Source organism: Serinus canaria, chromosome 18 (assembly GCF_022539315.1).
Source record: "Serinus canaria isolate serCan28SL12 chromosome 18, serCan2020, whole genome shotgun sequence".
NCBI classification, from domain to species: Eukaryota; Metazoa; Chordata; class Aves; order Passeriformes; family Fringillidae; genus Serinus; species Serinus canaria.
The window spans coordinates 3,357,132-3,374,832 of record NC_066331.1 but is presented as its reverse complement, the minus strand read 5'-3'; the positions used below and the strand labels follow the sequence as shown (position 1 = coordinate 3,374,832).

Here is a 17,701-nt window from a genome sequence, read left to right as displayed (position 1 = left end):
ACTGAAATGAGGGAGGTTTCCTGAAAAACCACATGTTCCCTTGTGCAACTGCTCTGTGCAACTTTCTTGTGTTGTAAATGAAGCAACTGTAGAATCTCATCTTTAGATTTCTTTGGCTGATACAGAACAGGTTCCTAGAAGACCTTACAGAAAAAGACAGTTGGAAACAGTCTCCTCTGAGTGACATGCATCAAGAACTTAATTTACTGCTGGGCCACAACATCTGTCTGCAGATAGGCTCTGATTCAACTTGACACGGTGTGCATTGTCCCAGAGCTCAGACAAATGAGTGCTTTGAGGAAGAATCTCAGCCCAAGTAAGTATTTAAAGAGTTGACTTACAGCAGTGCTTTAAACAAGCCACATTATTTAGCCACTAAAGGAACATCAGACCTTCTCCATTCTTTCTTAGTCCCCGTGCCCCAGCATCAATTTGAAGTAATTATTTTGTCATCTGCAAAAGGTGAGCTGTCAAATCTCCTATATTGCAAATCTCGGAGTTTTAATTATGGTGGTGATGCTGAGGGCAGGGTGTCACTGCCAGGATGCCAGGGGCTGACTCAGCCCTGCTGCTGTAAACTCACCCTCAGCCCCTGGTGGTCAGCAGTGATGCACTGGCAGGTGATTGCCCTGTTAAATCAGCCCTTGCTCTGCCCAGGTAACACCCAGCTTGCACCACAACCTCTGCTTAATACTTTGGAAGAAGTAACAGATGCTCTGCGATGCAGCTTCCAGCCATGCAGCCATGGCAAGCAGAGAAGCTTTCCTGGCTCTCCAAAAGCCCTGGAACATTGTCTGATAAGCCTTGATAATTTGGCATCATTAGCCAGTTCTCTCTGGCCATCATGACTTATCCAAATATCCAGGGATGAATGTTCCAAGCTGTACAGAATTCCACATGTCAGGGCTTATGATGAGGTTTAAGAGAAGCAATTTATCCCATTCTAACCTGTTGCAGGGATTGTGGCTGTTAGGGACAAAAGCAGCCAGAGATAGGCAAGAGGCTGGCAGCAGACTCCTCTCATGCAGGGAGAGCATCTTGGGGCAGTGTAAGCCACTAAAAACATCCCCCACCCCATAGTTCTGATTCTCTCTGTTTCTTCAAGCAAGTGGAAGTTTTTCCATGTGTGTCACTCAAGTTACTTACAAATATTTCCATTCAAGAGAAAAGATTAATTCCAGGAAATGCATCAAGTTATAACAATATTGTCTAGTCCTACAGGTAGTTGAATGTGCAAGGTTCAAACCCAAAAATAGCTCACAAAGCCTTAACCCCATGGGATGATTATTTTCTGCCATGGGGAAGCAGGCACTAAGAGTCAGATGAGCTGTCTCAGGCTGTGCAAACCACATCTACTCACAGTTCTGGGAATTGCTGAAAGGAGCCTGGGCTGTCCAGCTTTGGAAACACTCTGCTTTGTCTTACATGAAGTCTGGAGCCATTTATAAACATGCTACGTGAAAGCTAAATCCATAAATAAGCTCAGTCATGACACAAAAGCATTTGCAGGTTCAAAAAGCTCAACAATACCTCTTTTTAAGAAGAAATCTTATTCCTAAAACCTTCTGAACTGCAGAAATACCTAACCTATCCACAGGCTGTACTGGCTTCTTTTGTGCTTTCTTTTAAAAAAATCACCTGCAAGTCCACTGTGAAATCAATTTGAGAGGATTTAAGATAAAGTTATCTCTAAAAATACGTCTAAAATATTTCATTTTAAAAGTTACAAAGCAAGGTTTTTATACCAGAGGAGAACAGCACAGATATTTAAGTAGGTTAGTGGGTCTAGTGAAGTGCTAAAAGTAACCTAAAGCAAAATCTGTCACCATGTATCTTGATCATTCCTTTATTCCACTCTTGAAGCCCTTTAAAATAAAGCTGGTGGAAAGGTAATTTTCTCCTTTTCTTTTTAGCATTAATATTCAGGGGCAACCTGTCTAATTAGGCAATGTGTCTAATGAAAGATGGGAGGGCTTGGCTCTTTAGTCAGCTATAATCACCCTGCAAGCAGACACATACAGCCCCTCTGTGCACATGTTCTCATTCACTGACTGCAAAATTCAGGCTTTTTTGAGCAAATGTCATCTCTCATTTGTCCTGCAAAGCACTGCACAGTTTGGTTGCCACAAAATTAACAAACCCTTGGATTATGTTGCTAGAAAGACATTATGTTCCAATTTGGGTCTAATACACAGTGGGTTGGCTATGAGGAAGTAAGCTTACCCTTCAGTTAAAATGTTTTTTGTCAGACTTTTTTATGTCATGTTTATTCCTGGGATGCTTTTTGATGTTTGTAACTACAGCACACTGAATTCTGTTGACAGCTGCAAATCCACTGTGCAATACAGCAGATCAAATTTTGTGTCCTGCAGCAGGGTAGGATATTTGCATGAGCTCTTGGTTGTACTGAACAGAAAAGTTTTAAAGACAGTTTGGAAAAAAGCTGCAGGAGTGGGCTACCCTGATTTTTCTTAAGTAATTTCTAGGATCATTTGCTATTAAAATTGGATTTATTAAAAATTATTAGGTCCCCATTGTCAGTCTCCCTCAGTCCCCTCTGTTTTGCCTTTCTGAATTAGTTTACATCTTGCAGAGTTGTTCCACTCCCCCTCTGCTTACATTTTCCTTCCCTAATCCCTGTCTGGCCCCAGACTGCAGGTGTTGATATACACTTAAGTACAGATGGGGTAATAGCTTCAGTTTAAGGAACTACATAAACCAGCATTTGTACACAGATGAAAAATTCCTGCTCCATTCAAGCCAAGTTTGCAAAGCAGTTCTTCAGAAGTGGAATGTAGCTGTCCTGCCTGTCCCATCCCCCTGCCCTTATTTCCCTAGACTGGTAATGTTCTCTCTCTTATATGTTATATGAACTGCAGCAATTGCTTTTTTTTAGCCATTAGGGGAAAGGAAATGACATATGGAGGGAATTCAAGTCCCTCCTCATTCCTAGAGAGTCTATCCAGAAAGTCAGTGTGCTGAGCTCCATCCAAGTGTCGTTTCCTGCTCAGAATTGGGAAGGGGAGCTGGAGGTGGGAGGAGAGATGGATGCGTAACATTAAATTGCTGCTTCTGATTAACAGCACATTCTGCACACGATTTCACAGTATTGCTTTGAACAGAACTGAGCCACTGCAGCCCAAATATGTGTAGCAATCCACTGATGAAAGAGCTATTTTTACATCTGTTTCATATAGTGGGTAAAAATGAAGTGATTTGGATGGTGGAAATGTGCTTTGGAGATTACTGAGGATTTTCTGATAACTTTGTACCTCCAATCTTCCATATGCCCACAGAGCATTATTAATACTCCTGGTGGTACAGCTATTTTACCACTGTGAAGCTGCACACAAAGCAATCTGTTACAGAGAAAAAATTAGGCAGCTTTCCACTATTTTATATATATTAATATATAAATGTATGTATGACCCCATGATTTCTATATATATTTAAAAAAAAGACCTTCAAAAGATGACCCCATGATTTTCATTCCACATTGCAATGCAAATTGAGAAAGATATGAAATAAAGGAGAATGATTCCTCATTACAAGCTCAACAAAAGAGGCAGTGTAGTTGTGATCCAAACTCCCCCACAGTGAAGTCAGTGCCATTGATTTTGCTTCCAGTGTGTCAGTCAATTGAAACTCTGTTCCTGGTACGTGATTTACACATCACCTCTGGAGCTGGCCCATTGTTTTATTCAAATGATCAGCACAACATTTTAATGTGCTCAAGCAAGTTGAGCTTGGTAGGAACTAACAGGGTTTTTCTCCATCCTGCTTTATTTTTTCTCTCCCCTCCTCGTCCCTTTAAATCCCAGAGTCTCTTCCCTCCCACTGATGGCACTCGCCAGGGCAGTGGGTGAACTGCAGCCCAGAGAGGGGCCACGGCTCTTCCAGGAAATCTCCTGAAATCTCCTGCCTTCTGCGGAAGAGTGTGCATTTCCTGAACCAGACTGAGCCAGACAGTGCTCTGCAGTCAGGGGCAGGACTGCAATCCAGTGACCCTTCATCCACAGGAAGTGCTACGAAACTCACAGCAAATCAATTCTCCCCCAGCTGAAACAGGCTGAGTTTCTGCCCTCCTCATGCCAGTGCCATTCCCTGGGTCAGTGAGAAGAAAGTGTTCTACAAACAAAGGGACACTTCTGCACACTTGGAGTGGGAATGTTCTTGTGAATGGTTTTTCCTGAAGTTTCCAGTTTCAGGAGGTGCACCCCTCCCAGCCCTAATTCCCTCTTAGCCTTTTTTCCTAATGTTCCCCTGAAGGCCAAAGGGTTAATGTGTTTCCCGTTGGGTTTTAAGTGAAAGTCCTAACATTTTCCTCTATGGGTCAAATATAACTAAACATCATTAACCTTCATTAATTACTTCTGTTTTGACTAACAGTGCCTCTTCCCGAAATTACACACTTTCCAAAGTTTAGACCTGTACTTAAATCTACATCATACCTTACCACAACAGAGCTTCAATACTCCTGGGATAATCCCATATTCAGCAAAAGGATAACAGTGACCAGAGGTACCATGGGTTAACTACAGGGACAGACACCAGGATTCCCAGGCTCCAGGTGAATTCTGCCAGCAGCTTTCTGAATGTCTGTGGATAACTTTCTTGTGTCTCAGTTTGCTCTGATGTAAAATAGATTTAGAAACAGAAGAGATCTGTGAAATATTGTTAGGTAGCAAATTCCTTTTCCTGCAGAACTACAGCTGCTTCTTGCTGCTGATACACCACTGTGGTTCTGTGCAATTTAAATCATTCTGGACAGAGTAGCAGGAAGCAGCTTTGCTTAAGAGAATAATTCAGTCTAATTGACAGGAAAAGAAAAAATAGATTTCTACTAATTTAACCATTCCTAACTTTCCCACAGTTTAATCTGTTTTTCCTGCAGGGGAAAGTGAACAGAACTGCATGCCTGCAAAGTCCCAGCTCTCCTTCCAGAGCCTGGCACCTTGGGGAACAGCAAATGGAACAATCAGCCAGGCAGCATCTGCTGCCATCAGAATTTCAGAGGCAGTTACGTTTGCTGAGATCTCAGACGGCAATCTTGCCATCACTCCACAGATAAAATAGCATTAGCAACAACTGCATTCCAAGCCAGTTGATGTCAGCAGGGGTCTGTTATTGTTGCTCTCAGCACAGAGGAGTTGGCAGACTGACACACAGGCCACCAGACATTGATTCTAGCCCTTGTCCTGAATGAGGCATTTGACATGTAAAGAGGACAAGCTCTTAAATCTGACTGGGCCATGTCCAAAAAAAAAAAAAATCCCCCCCCAAAAAACCAAACCCAACAAACTAAAAACCAGGAGCAACAACAATTCTCCTCTTCCTTTTTGCTCCTACCACTTTTTTGAAGCTAGAGACATATCCTCATGGGTGACTGTGATCCTAACCTCAGAAATAGTTTGCATTTTCTTAGAATAAGGAGTGACTCACCCCAGTCACTTACTCATAATCATTGTGGATTGTTGTTTGTGGAAATACATGCTGCCAACAGGGCTCACTAGTGGATAGGCTGAACACATTTTTCTTGGATAAAAACAGTCTCTGGCCCCAGAAAGTTAATTATTAAGCCACTGAGCTGTCAGGCATATAAAGATCTTGCAGTGTTCTATTATTAACTCAATATATTGGATAAATCTGAAACAAGTAATTCAGAAAAAAAGAAACTGAGAGAACACTATTGAACAAGTGTTTGCATTTATCATATAGAGAGGCACAAAAGCCCAATTACTTGCATCTACTGAAAAGCAATTCAAGGGGTTGTGTTTTGATCTAACAGTGCTTTGATTTTAAAGGGGCTTTAAAAAGGCTATATCTTATATTCGATATTTAACCTGGCTAACGACTGGGGAATCAGCACACAGACGCTCTGTGCAAGCACACGGGCTGCCCCGGAGCCGTAGCTTCGTGTTTTTATTGGGAAAATGGAGTGGATCGCCCCTAAGCGCTCCCGGCGGGACCGTCCCGCCTCGGGCAGCGCCCTCTGCCGGCCCCGCGCTGCTCTGCAGTGGCACAAACCGCCCGAGGCCTCCTGGCTCTGCCCTACAAACCGTCAGAACAGCAACTCTGGGGAAGGAAACAACTCCTTCATTAAAGCTGGCTTTGCATAATTGCTTTCCTAGACGTTAATTCTTTCAGTTCTCTACCCTTACATGGAAAATCGTGATTTTCTAACTGATGCTTTTAGGTCCAGGGTGGAGGTTTGGCAGTAGAGCAAAGGACAAAGAGGTTTCAGTGCAGGTGCAACAATGCCCTGTTTGGTTGTTTTTCCCCCTGGAAGAATAAAGGCTCCAGGACTGCAAGGCTGGTCCTTTCCCCTGTGCACAGGTATGACACCAGACTCTGCTCCCAGGGGAGCTGTGGGACCTGTGGTGGCCCTGTTCTCCATAGGCCCTGGGTGGCACCTGCAGCCTCAGACTCCAGTCCAGGGGCAGGCAGGGCTGAGAACAGACCACAGGCACAGTTCAGCCTCCTGAAAGGTTTAGTACATGCTACATTCTTTTGGAGTTAAAGAAAAAGAGGTAGAGTGGTGCAGGCCAAAGCATGAAGGTCGTCAAGAATCAGTTCAGGATGGTGTGGTGTTTACAAGCCAGTCTCCTTTGTGACAGGTACAATCTGCAACCGCTGCTGGTGCCTCAGTTGACAGTGATGTGTCACCAGGACCATGGTCTGAGCTGGATGCAGGAACTCCCACAGCTCCAATGGCCAAGCAGGACAATCATTATGGCAGTGACTCAGATTGCTCTGCACAAAACAGTATTGTTGCTATCAAGATGTATAGGACTGCAGATACAGACAAATTATCTGCTGCCCTTTGTAACCTTATCACAACCCAAGCTCCAGAGAGGTCCCAGGGATGGATGGCATCACCAGCTTCCACTCAGGGAGGGAACCATTTGCCACCAAGTGTGGGACAGGGAGCAGCCGACCTGCCCCACACTAAGGAAAGCAAGAGTGACATCATCTACATTAGCAATAACACATTTAAAGAGATAAGAGATCTTTGTTAGCAGCACACAAGAGTGAATTCTTCATGAAGCACACCTGATCTTCTGTGGATTGCCAAAGAGTTACGCCCAAATCCGCTTTTCTACACATCTGCATTTCAAAATAAACTTGGAAGCATACAAAAGGTGACTAAGACAGGAGACAATACCAGGTTCTATCAAGTTCACCTAGCTGAAGAAAGGGGTTATCCATTTTTTAATCCATTTTTTTTGTTTGTTTTTTGTTTGAGTTTTTATTCCCCTCCACCCATAAAGGTGGAAACAAAGCCAGTGGGAACTCTGGGAGAATTGCCTACATACCAGAATTTTCCCCCTACCTTTTATTAATAAACGTGACACACTGAGGTCCAATTAAGTCATGTTTATGAAACGTGTAGCCCTGAACTCTGACCTCTCCTACACCAGACACTCAGTAAGCTGAGACAATATAGTTATTCCATCACATTTGACTCCTGGGAGGTTCAAATTAAATACCTCAATCCAAGTTTTTCCAAAAAAGCTGGAAAACAGAACCTCTCCACACAATACTCTTCCCCCTGCAAACCCCACCCTGCACAGCCCCTGAGGGACAAAACCCTTCGGGGGTTCCTGTAATTAATGACTTTAGCAATAAAGGGACAGCTGATTCCAAGACAAAGCCTTCATTTTTGCTCTCAGGGGCAGGCAACTGCTTCAAAGCATTTCCTGTGCTCTGTCAAAAAGGTACCTGAACGTGTATGGAACTGGTTAACTGCTGTACTTACCTCTCCTCCAAACTACTACTTACAGTTAAGTAGCACTACTAGTCTTTAAATATTTCTCCAAGAGGCTGAAGCTAGTTAACTCAGCTATGCACACACAGGGAAAGATTAATCAGGTTTCTATAGGAAGTACCTGGAAAGAAGCAACAGTTCCTTGGTCCTGTAATAGAAGGTTGCTGCATGCAGAAATCAGAGCATGGGGTGACCAAGCTGCTTTAAATCCAACATCTTCAGCATTTAATCTCTCATGGTTTGCACCTGCATTCATGCCATTAACTATTTTTATCTAAATTTTACTTACCCCATCAGTCACCTTTTAAGAGAGCAAGTGACACAGTTCAATTTGATGTACTGACAACACTTTATTGAGCTTCAAGTAAGTCTTCCTTAAAAGCCTGTTCAGTGTATTTATTACTGCAACAGGTCATGTAGAAGGTAAGAGGCTAGGGGGAGGCCTGCAGAGCAGTGGCTCAATGCTTTGTGAGAGGCCTGAATTGCCCACATGCTCTCTTTCCCCAGACAAGGACAGAAACAGGAAGTATTTACAAGTATATCTCAAAGAATGAGGTTTACATTTAAAAATTCACAGATACATGTAGAGTTTGAACTGTTCAAGTATGTTTCAGTTGGACAAAGTGCTACAGAACACAGAAAAACCAGTAAAGGCAAGAGGAACTATTAAGACAAAGAGGTGGCAGTCATTTGTGTGCTAAACCACTTGTAGGTGGTTGCAGTATATGCAGGACCTAAAAGTTAAAAGAATTTGGGGTACTGTCCTGGATTTGGAAAGTGTAGCTGTCAGCAGTAGAGTCTGGCACAACATTCTGGTCTTCCTCTTCCTAGAAGGAAAGAAAAGAAGGTTGGAATAGCAGTAGCATTTGAGTCTAGTAGTCAGTGCTGGAATAGAAAATAAAAGTAGAAGAGACCCCTGAAGCCACTTACTTCTGCTGAGAAATATTTCTCAATGATGGTGGATGAGGCTCTGTACACTTGTTCGTTTTCATGTGACTGGAGAGCTTCAATTCGGTCTAGACCCCCACACTCCTCAATCATGAGGCAAAGCTTTTCAGTCTCATTAATCTTCTCAGCAGCCTGCAACAGGAAAGTGTGGAATTACCTCTGGAAAGCTATACAGCTGCAGCTACTGGAGAGCCATTAGCAGCATGGACAATAATCAAGTATAACTGCATCTACATACCAAGAAGATGTTGGAAACTGCATCCAGGATAACGAGCACAGTTTTGCTGTCTTTAGTTGAGAGAAGATTCAGCAGGGGTTCAAGGACACCAGCCTGAACAAGGTACACAATCTGGTCAATTGTTCCACCACTTGTGTAGTTCGTCACAGCCCACACAGCTTCCTTCTGAGATTTGAAATCCCCCTGTGAAGGTAAAAGCAGAGTGTTTGGACACAGAATTAATAGGAAAAGGCTCAATATCATAAATATAGGCTTTGTTTACCTTCCTCAGAACACCAATGAGATAAGGCACGAGACCGTGGTCTACAACTCGCTGGATCTGATCCTGACGCCCAGCAGTGATGTTGGACATTGTCCAGGCTGCTTCTTTCTGAATGTTGTTTTTATGGTGAGAAAGGAGACTTGGAAAGACAGCCAGTGCTCCTGAGTCAATAACCACCTGTGTCTGCTCATCAGTACCAGTGACAATATTTCCTATGGCTCTTAGTGAAGGAGTCTGAAACAAAGACAAATGGAATACTTAGGAAAATTGTTCAAAACCAGATTAGATTATAGCAAACCCAGCTACACTTGATGGCCACCCACTCTAACCTTCCCATTAACAGCATGACCTGCTATGTACAATTGGGGTTTGTGCTCCTTGTTAGCATTCCACAGGCAGACACTCATGTCTGCATGCAGAGACTGCACACCTTCCAAGGTCAGTCTGCAAACAACCACCCATGACAGAGCTTAGGGAAACTACCTGCTAAATACTAATGCATTTTATTATGCTCTAATTATAGTGTGTACAGAGCACACTTGTGAACACTGTCCCTAAAATTTGGATCTGAAACAGCAATTGAAAGGCAAGCTTTAGTGAATGTTGACTGTTGTGCTGGCCTGTGAAGTAAATTCAATGATTATATAAAGCAACTCGATCGTCATCATCAGCAGCAGTCTGTCTCCTGTAGGACAGCACCCAGGCAGGAGAGAAACTGATGTCTCACTTCACAAAAATTAGAACAGGCACCTGACTCATGCATGAAAAGAGCCATTCAGTTCCATGGACACTACTCTCCCTAACTTGCTTGATTTGAATCATGGCTAGAACTGCACAGCAGCCTGCATATCCAATCGCTTACCATTATTGGCAGTTCACTACATCCCAGGAGTCTCACAAGCTGTGGCACCAATCCAGTTTTCACAACAACTTCTATCCTGTCATTGGAACCGTCTGTGAGGTAGGAAATTGCCCAGCATGTGTCTGCCAACACCTCAGGATCATCGTGGTGCAGGAGCCGGACGAGAGTTGGAAGGATCTGCTGGATGGCTTCTATGGGAGGTGCAGGATTCTTATTGCGACACAGGTTTGAGAGGGTCCACGTAACATTGCGTAAATAGCCAGACTACAATGGTTCAGAATAAAGAATAATAGTTAACAATAAAGAATAAATGGTTAGCAATATTTCAGCTAGTTTCTACTCAGTAATTGTAACTTGAATCACTCTGCACACTTACAGCCAGGGAAGAGAGGTCAGGAACAGCGAGGAGACTCAGTAGTGGCTCGATTGCACCATATTTAATAACCAGGTCTCTGTAGGCAGAACCATCCCCTGGAAAGAAACAAGAAAAAAAGCCAGGTGAAGACCAGAAAAAAGGAATATGTGTACACAGAACCACTGTGTGTTAGAGGATTACTTATTCTGGTCCTTAAGAAAGACTGGATAAAATCAGAAGGAATGAGAGGACAAAAGGACTACTGCCATGGTTCAGTCACATGACAAGCATGTTCAATCAAGCCACTGAGCTTCACCTTTTGTGTTGGAAGAAGAGGTGATGTAATGTAGAAGGTTTTCTCTGCAGCTTTTCCTAAAGCTGTGTAGTTTATAACCATGCAGGGTCTCGCATGTTTCTTTGGAGACAAATCTAAGCCCTGCACTAGAACAGAGCTTTCCCCACAATATGGGACTTGAAATGCATTATAATCATCAGCTGAATGATTGGGTGCTACAGAAGAAGGCTGATGGCATGTCAGAGTTTGACTGAGAATTCAATTGCAGGGTATAATAAATACCTTATAATTGATTTTGAAAGTCTAAGGACAAAGTTTAAGAAAACCCCAATCAAACAAGGGTTTTAAACAAGATCATATTCTTTGTGTGAATATTCACTGTTCTCTAGGGCATATCCATTGGAAACCATAACACAGCAGGTACAATATTTAACCATATTATTTATTTTGACCAATTTTTAAAGACTAGGTCCAACACTGGCAGATCAAGTAATCCTGAAAGAAGCTTGAGGAACTTCACTGTACCAATACTTATCAGCAAGGAGCTGTTTCAAAGCAAGGAATATTTGCCATCACATACATAATTATTTGAGTCACTGCTTCCTGCCTTCCCCCTTTTAGTCAACACACAGAACAGAGCTCATTGCTGAGTCACAAAACCACTGCAATGTCTGAAAAAGGTTTGTGTTGTAGCATGATTAGAGTTTCAGCAAGCCTGAGCTGAAATCTGGAAGCAGTGCCCACAATACAACCCTCAGGTTGGGCCAGGCATTGCATGAGCTCTGAAGACAGTTTCCTGCAGCTTGCTCTGCAATGCAGGGCATGTCATGACTGGAAAGCCATGGGGGCAGAGCTCTCAAGCAGCTCAGCACAGGGCATGGCACAGCAGGAATGGTGTCAGCATGATGTCCTGCCACCCCACCTCACAAGGGCACAGGTCTGAATTCTAGAATTTACAGAATCCCCAGGTTGGAAGAGACTTTAAAGGTCAAGTCCAATCCATGCCCTAATACCTCAACTAAACCATACCCAATGCCACATCCAGTCTTTTTTTAAACACATCCAGGAATGGTGACTCCATGACCTCCCCAGGCAGACCATTCCAGAACTTTCTGAAAAACTTTTTCCTAATAGCCAACCTAAATTTCCCTTGGTGCAGCTTGAGACTCTGTCCTCTGGTTCTGTCAGTTGCTGCCTGGTGAAAGAGACCAACCCCACCTGACTACAACCTCCTATCAGGAGGATAATTAGAGCTGTGCAGCACATGGACATACCTGCAATATTCCCCAAGGCCCACACAGCCTGCTCACTGATGTGAGTGTGTGGAGAGGCCAGCAGGGAAATGAAGGCTGGGATTGCCCCTCCATCCACCACTGCCCTGGTTTGCTCTGACGTGCCAGAGGCGATGTTGGTGAGTGCCCAGGCAGATTCAAACTGGATGGGACTGCAGTCTGCTCTGCCCAGGAACGAGACAAACTTCGGAATCAAACCAGCCCGAATTATGTTGTCTATTGGGGGTTGCTTCTCTCTTGAGAGGAGTTTCCTAAGGAGGAAGACAAACAGGAAGCATTATTTTTGCCTGCAGACATCTGAACAACAAATTAAAGTCTTAAAAGCACCATAGGTAAAAAGTCTTAGCATTGTCTTAACATGCAGAGAAGGCAACACAACACAGCATGAAAGAGAAATGCAGACAAGCTGAACCCTGGCTTTCTAGGCCTCTGTTAATGCTGGGTTTGGCATGTCTTCACTTTGTGAGAGGTTCTGTTCAGACTCTGAAGTAAAGCAGACCTGCAGGAGTCATTACACATCTGAACTGCTAGAAGCTTCTCAGCAGAGAGAGGTTAGTGACTGCCAGAAGCAGCACTGCAGCAATACGCAAGCTTATTAAAAGGATATTTCAGATTTGGAAAAAGAAACAAACTTGGCAGACTTTGAACCCCAGTCATCTTACTGTTCACATTATTCTAAGGTGGATTGCCACACTCATACATATCAGACCTAAGTTAACACTGTTAACACAGTTTAAAAGGTACCTTACTTTGCTATAATAAAGGGTTTACTATAACTACTCCTTCAAATCTAAGGTGACTACTATTAAATTTGCCACCACTAGAGCAAATTACTTCTTCCTACTACAATATTCAGGCACTTGAAATGTTCAAGAGCCACATGGTTTGAATAAAACTATGCCTAAGTTATGGGTACCTCAGCATGGTATATAAGAAGATGGTGTTTGTTGAAATACTGCCTGATAAAGACCTAAGCAAGCCCTTAGGCTCATAAGTCAAATCTGTCACCTTGCCTAGTTATTGGCTTGCACAGCTGAGTTGGTTTCCTCTGAACTTCTTACCTGGCAGCTTGAGTAGCCTGTAGCTGAAGCTCCATGTTATTACTATTAACTCCTTTGACTATTTCTTCAACTGACCAGTGTGCCAAAACCTGTACAAGAAAACGTTACATGAATGGTTCACTGGGACTGTGGATTCCTGACCACAGAGAGCTCTTACACACCACCATGAATAGGCCCCAACTTATAGCCATTTCCCTAAGTACCAGCACCATGAGATGTTTCAAAACCTCATCAGCTACAGCTTCATCCACAGTTACCTGAACAACTGAAAGCTTTTTAAACCAAGTGCCTCATACCAGTTATACTAGGCTTAAAATGTAGCTGCAGCCAGTGATGCCTTGAGAAGACTAACTCAGAACAGAGGATAGACAGAGTTAAAGAATAAAGTAGGTATTTATTAAAAGGCCTCAATGGATACACCTTGGGTAGTACAAAGGCCTGGCAAGGGCTACACCAAAATGAACCCAAAAGAATCACAAAATGGACCATGGTCACAAATGGTCACAAGGTCTGAGGCTTTTATAAGTTTTGGTCCATTTACATATTGGAGTTAATTGTCCAATTACAGCTTTAGGTTATGAAGTGCCATCCTGTTTATTTTTCTCTCTTCAATTTATTGTTTATAATTTTTGGGCCTGGAGATGGTAATAGCTGTCCTTGGACAAGCTGGAAAAGAATTTTGTCTGCCTACCCTGGGAAGTGAACTTGCTAACACTTAATATGAAGCTCAGAGTTACACACTAAAGCAGCACAGAACCTGAAAAATATGAAAGCTAAAACTTAAGGCATGCCCAGTTGTGTGTAAGAGTGCTGTCCATTACAGGTCATAATACAGCCCTGAGCTGATAATACAGATGTAGTAGTGCTATCCTGCCCTCAAGAGGGGCTCATACTGGCCTGGCTGCAGGACCTTGGATGGTAAGACCCTCCAAGTGTGTCTGTTCTGAGTACACACTTACCTGGTTGCCTTTGTTTTCCTGAAGGGGAGAAGTAGCATCGTCTGGTAAAGTGCTCACATTTCTTCTTTTAAGCATCTGGTCATCTTTCTTAGCTTTCCTCAGCTCCACATTGACTTCAATGCGCCGCCTTCTCATCTCCTGGAGGAAAAACAGAGTAAGTTCTTGGCTTTCAAAACTTAGATTTAAAGAAACAATGGCTGGCTAAAGTACTAGTTGCACCAGAGTACTCACTGTGCTGTCCTTTCCTTTGTTCTTGAATCTGTTCAATCGAGCTGATGGTGTATTGGCATTCTCATTAGTAGACATCTTGCTTGCTAGAGTTTCGAGCGGAACAGATAAAAACAAGCCTGAAAACAGAGTAAAGGCAAGTTTACACCACAAAAGTTAAATTGCAAAAAATTGGATTCATAAGAATGAGAGGCGCTTGATTGTATTAATATTATAACAACATCTGACTTGATCAACAGCTGTCTCTTTAAAGAGCCAGATGTTACAAGAAGCTCTAGCATCAACACAAAAGCAGATGATACAGTCACGCGATTTTAATACACATTAAACCAAATACTATTAGTTATTATTTTCAGAAGCAACATAGATTTTCCTTTCCACAGACAATACACACACGCTGTAAATACTATTTTCACTATCACGTACCTGGGCTGCACAGGATCCCACTCGGCCCCACCCCGACCTTTTTGGACGAGAACAGCGAGCTCTCGCAACGGGAAGGATCCCGAGGAACGTTTGGAGAGCGGGTGCAGCCAGCAGCACATAACAACGGCTACACGGGTAACGAAGAAAACCCCTGCAGCTCGGCCATCCCCAGCATAAGAACCGGCTTCGCTTCGGCCATAGCCCCGCCGGAGCGATAACCCGCGCTGGGATACACCAGCCCTTTTAGCCCCAGTGCAGACGCGGGACGCTCCCGAGAGAGGCCCCGGCAGGACTGCAGGCAGAGCACGGCTCTTTCCAAAAGGGCAGCGCAGGGCCCGCGTCCCCGCCACCCCGATCCCCGTCTCCGCACCTCGGCCGGAGACTCCGCCGGTCGCTCCGCCGCTGCCGCACGCTGCCACTACCCACGGCCGCCCCACGCGGCATTTAAATTTCCCGCGGCCGCGCCCTGCCATTGGCCAGTTCGAGCCAAAGCAGCCTTCTGATTGGCCGGTTTGAAAGCAGCCCGGCTCGCCATGACGGGGAATGCCCTCCCGGAAGAGTCTGTCGGACGTGACGTATCCATAAGGTCCGGTACTACAGCTCCCGGCGTGCCTCGCGCAGGTAGCGGCAGCAAGCCTGTGTGGGGCGGCGCGGAGCACGCCGGGAGCTGTAGTGAGGGAGCTCCGCAGGGCCGGGCTCGATGATATCCCGGGACGGGAGCGGGGGATCGGAGTGAGGAATTGTATCCCCGCAGGGGTCTCGCTCTGAGCGGTTTAGGGCAGAAACACCCATTCCTTCAAGCAGAGCGCAGATTCTGCCTCAGTAACCAGTGGGGCACCGCAGGCTTCCCCCGGGACAAGGGCGTGAGAAGACGAAGGGAATGGCTTCAAATCGAAAGAGAGTGGGTTTAGATGGGATATTGGGAAAAAATTCTTTCCTGTAAGGGTGATGAGGCCCTGGCACAGGTTCCCAGATAAGCTGTGGCTGCCCATCCCTGGAAGTGTCCAAGGCCAGGCTGGATGGGGCTCCAAGCAACCTGGGGTAGTGGAAGGTGTCTCTGCCCATGCCATGGGGTGGAACTGGATCACCTTTAAGGTCCCTTCCAACCCAAGCCATTTTGTGATTCCATGATTCCATGGCTCCATGCCTCACTTATTGTCTCCTAGAAATGTGGTGCACAGAAATGCAAAGAAAAGGGGATATGAAATTGCAGTTGAAAGCAGTTCTGCAGCCATCAGGGCAGATGAAAACCAAATCATATGGAATAACAAAAGAAAAGGATTCCTGCCCCTGTGGCATAGCCTGAAAAGGGATGAGATTGTTTCTGATGGGTTTGGCCTGCTCACGAGGGATGGAATACAAAAGAACAGATTTTCACAGGAGATATTCAAACCAAACAACTGTAGGGAAAACACAACTGACAGCAATTCTGACATTTTGAGACACCTATAAGGTACAACATAGAGAAGTGTCAGGTATGGACATCGATGTGTCTCTGTGCTAAACCATCACATTAAACCACTTATGCCCATCTGTAGGGGCACACAATTGTGAAGGCTGCTGTTTGCTGAGGAGGAGGAATTACCAATGACATCTCATATCGCTGGGTTTGGGCCTTACAGTGCTGAGGTTTGTAAAAAACACCCACCAAAACAAAAGCGGGGAAGCCAAGAGAAGAGAAAGCACATTGCTAACAAATGGAGGTATTAAACAAGAGTAGTTTGACAAAGCAAAAAAAGGCAGTTCAAAAGCAGAAATGGAGGTAAAACACCTGCTTTCCTGAAGGACTGGAACTGGAAGGCTGGCACGAAGAAATTCCATCGGGTCATGAATCGCTGGCAGTGCATGGTCTGGAGCAGTGAAATCTGGGCACAGGGATGGGTGTTGAGGGCAGGAGAGAGGGCTGGCAGTGCCTGAGATGGGGCGAGTGCGAGGTGCTGCAAGCGGTGCGGACTGTGAGGGAGGTGACAGCTCCGAAGGCTTTTACCAGCACAGTGAAGCGACAGAGACGTGGAGGCAGACTGGGCAGTTGGGACAGGACTGCGGCCAAGCTGCGGGTGAGGTTGTGAGGCAGCAGAAGGCGTGTGTGAGGCGGGCAAAAGGGCCGTGAGGGGTCACAGAGCCTTTTGGCGGGGAGTTCCCTGAGAAGGCCAAGTGTGGAGCCGCCGGGACTGGATAGAGGTATCGGTCCCGTGAGGGTAAGTTTAAATACGCGGGACGGGAGGACGGCAGTGGCCGGGCGTCCCCGGGACAGTGGGGCGGCCCTGAACGGGTCCCCTCAAGCGGCCGCGCACGGCTCTGACAGTGACGCGCTCGCGCCGAGGGCGGGAACCCGCTGTGAGGGGCGGGCGGGGCCGCGGACACGCGCTGCGAGGTGGGGCCTGGGGAAGCCGCGGCCAATGGTGTGCGAGGAGGGAGGGGCGGGGCCGGCCCGCCGCCAGCAGGGAGAAGGCGGCAGCTCATGTGGGGCGGAGCCGGGGTCGGCCGGGCGGGGCTCTTAGCAGGCGGCGCGCGCATCTCGTGCTGGGTGACCCAGTGGCCTAATGGATAAGGCATCAGCCTCCGGAGCTGGGGATTGTGGGTTCGAGTCCCATCTGGGTCGTGCCGCCTTTCTTTTGTGTCGCTGCCGCGGGGCCGCTCCGTGCTCGGGACCTCCCCGACTCTTTTACCCGCAGCTGCCCCGGGCCCGGCCCCAGCCTCTGCTCTGCCCGGGCGCCGAGTCCTGCCCGGGGCCGCCGCCCTCTCCGCGGAGATCGTGCGGTTGGTCCCGCTCCCTTCCCGGGGCTCCGGGACAGCCGCAGCCGGGCAACACCTTGGCCCGGACTGGCCACAGCACTTTCAGGCTTTGTTTCACCCAGCGCCGCTGGGAAAGCTTTTCCATCTCTGTTGCTCGAGCATCGCGGGGCTGCTGGAATGCTGTAATGCTGCAAACACCACTACTGTGCTCTTAATGGAGACCCTGCCCAGGTTGAGAGTCTGGGGAAACAGTGCAGACACAGCTGTACAT

At 45.8% G+C, this 17,701-nt stretch overlaps 1 protein-coding gene and 1 non-coding gene across 3 annotated transcripts; one reads left to right on the top strand and one right to left on the bottom strand.

Moving 5' to 3' along the window:
- Positions 1-8,098: 8,098 nt before the first annotated feature.
- KPNA2 (karyopherin subunit alpha 2) lies at positions 8,099-15,227 on the bottom strand. 2 transcript variants are annotated; one of them, XM_030231425.2, is made up of 11 exons: positions 15,065-15,227; positions 14,272-14,387; positions 14,041-14,178; positions 13,082-13,170; positions 12,003-12,271; positions 10,455-10,549; positions 10,079-10,342; positions 9,217-9,450; positions 8,955-9,137; positions 8,699-8,848; positions 8,099-8,595 (listed from the first exon to the last, which is right to left on the bottom strand). In XM_030231425.2, exons 1-11 carry the CDS (start codon positions 15,165-15,167, stop codon positions 8,503-8,505), a joined length of 1,734 nt encoding a protein of 577 aa, XP_030087285.2. In that variant the 5' UTR covers positions 15,168-15,227; the 3' UTR covers positions 8,099-8,502. The 2 variants fall into 2 exon arrangements, with proteins under 2 accessions (XP_030087285.2, XP_050837285.1); XM_050981328.1 differs by lacking the exon at positions 15,065-15,227 and adding an exon at positions 14,695-14,985.
- A 1,996-nt stretch (positions 15,228-17,223) lies between these two features.
- Positions 17,224-17,296, top strand: TRNAR-CCG (transfer RNA arginine (anticodon CCG)). The gene has a single exon. It is a non-coding gene; the product is annotated as a tRNA-Arg (tRNA).
- Positions 17,297-17,701: the final 405 nt, after the last annotated feature.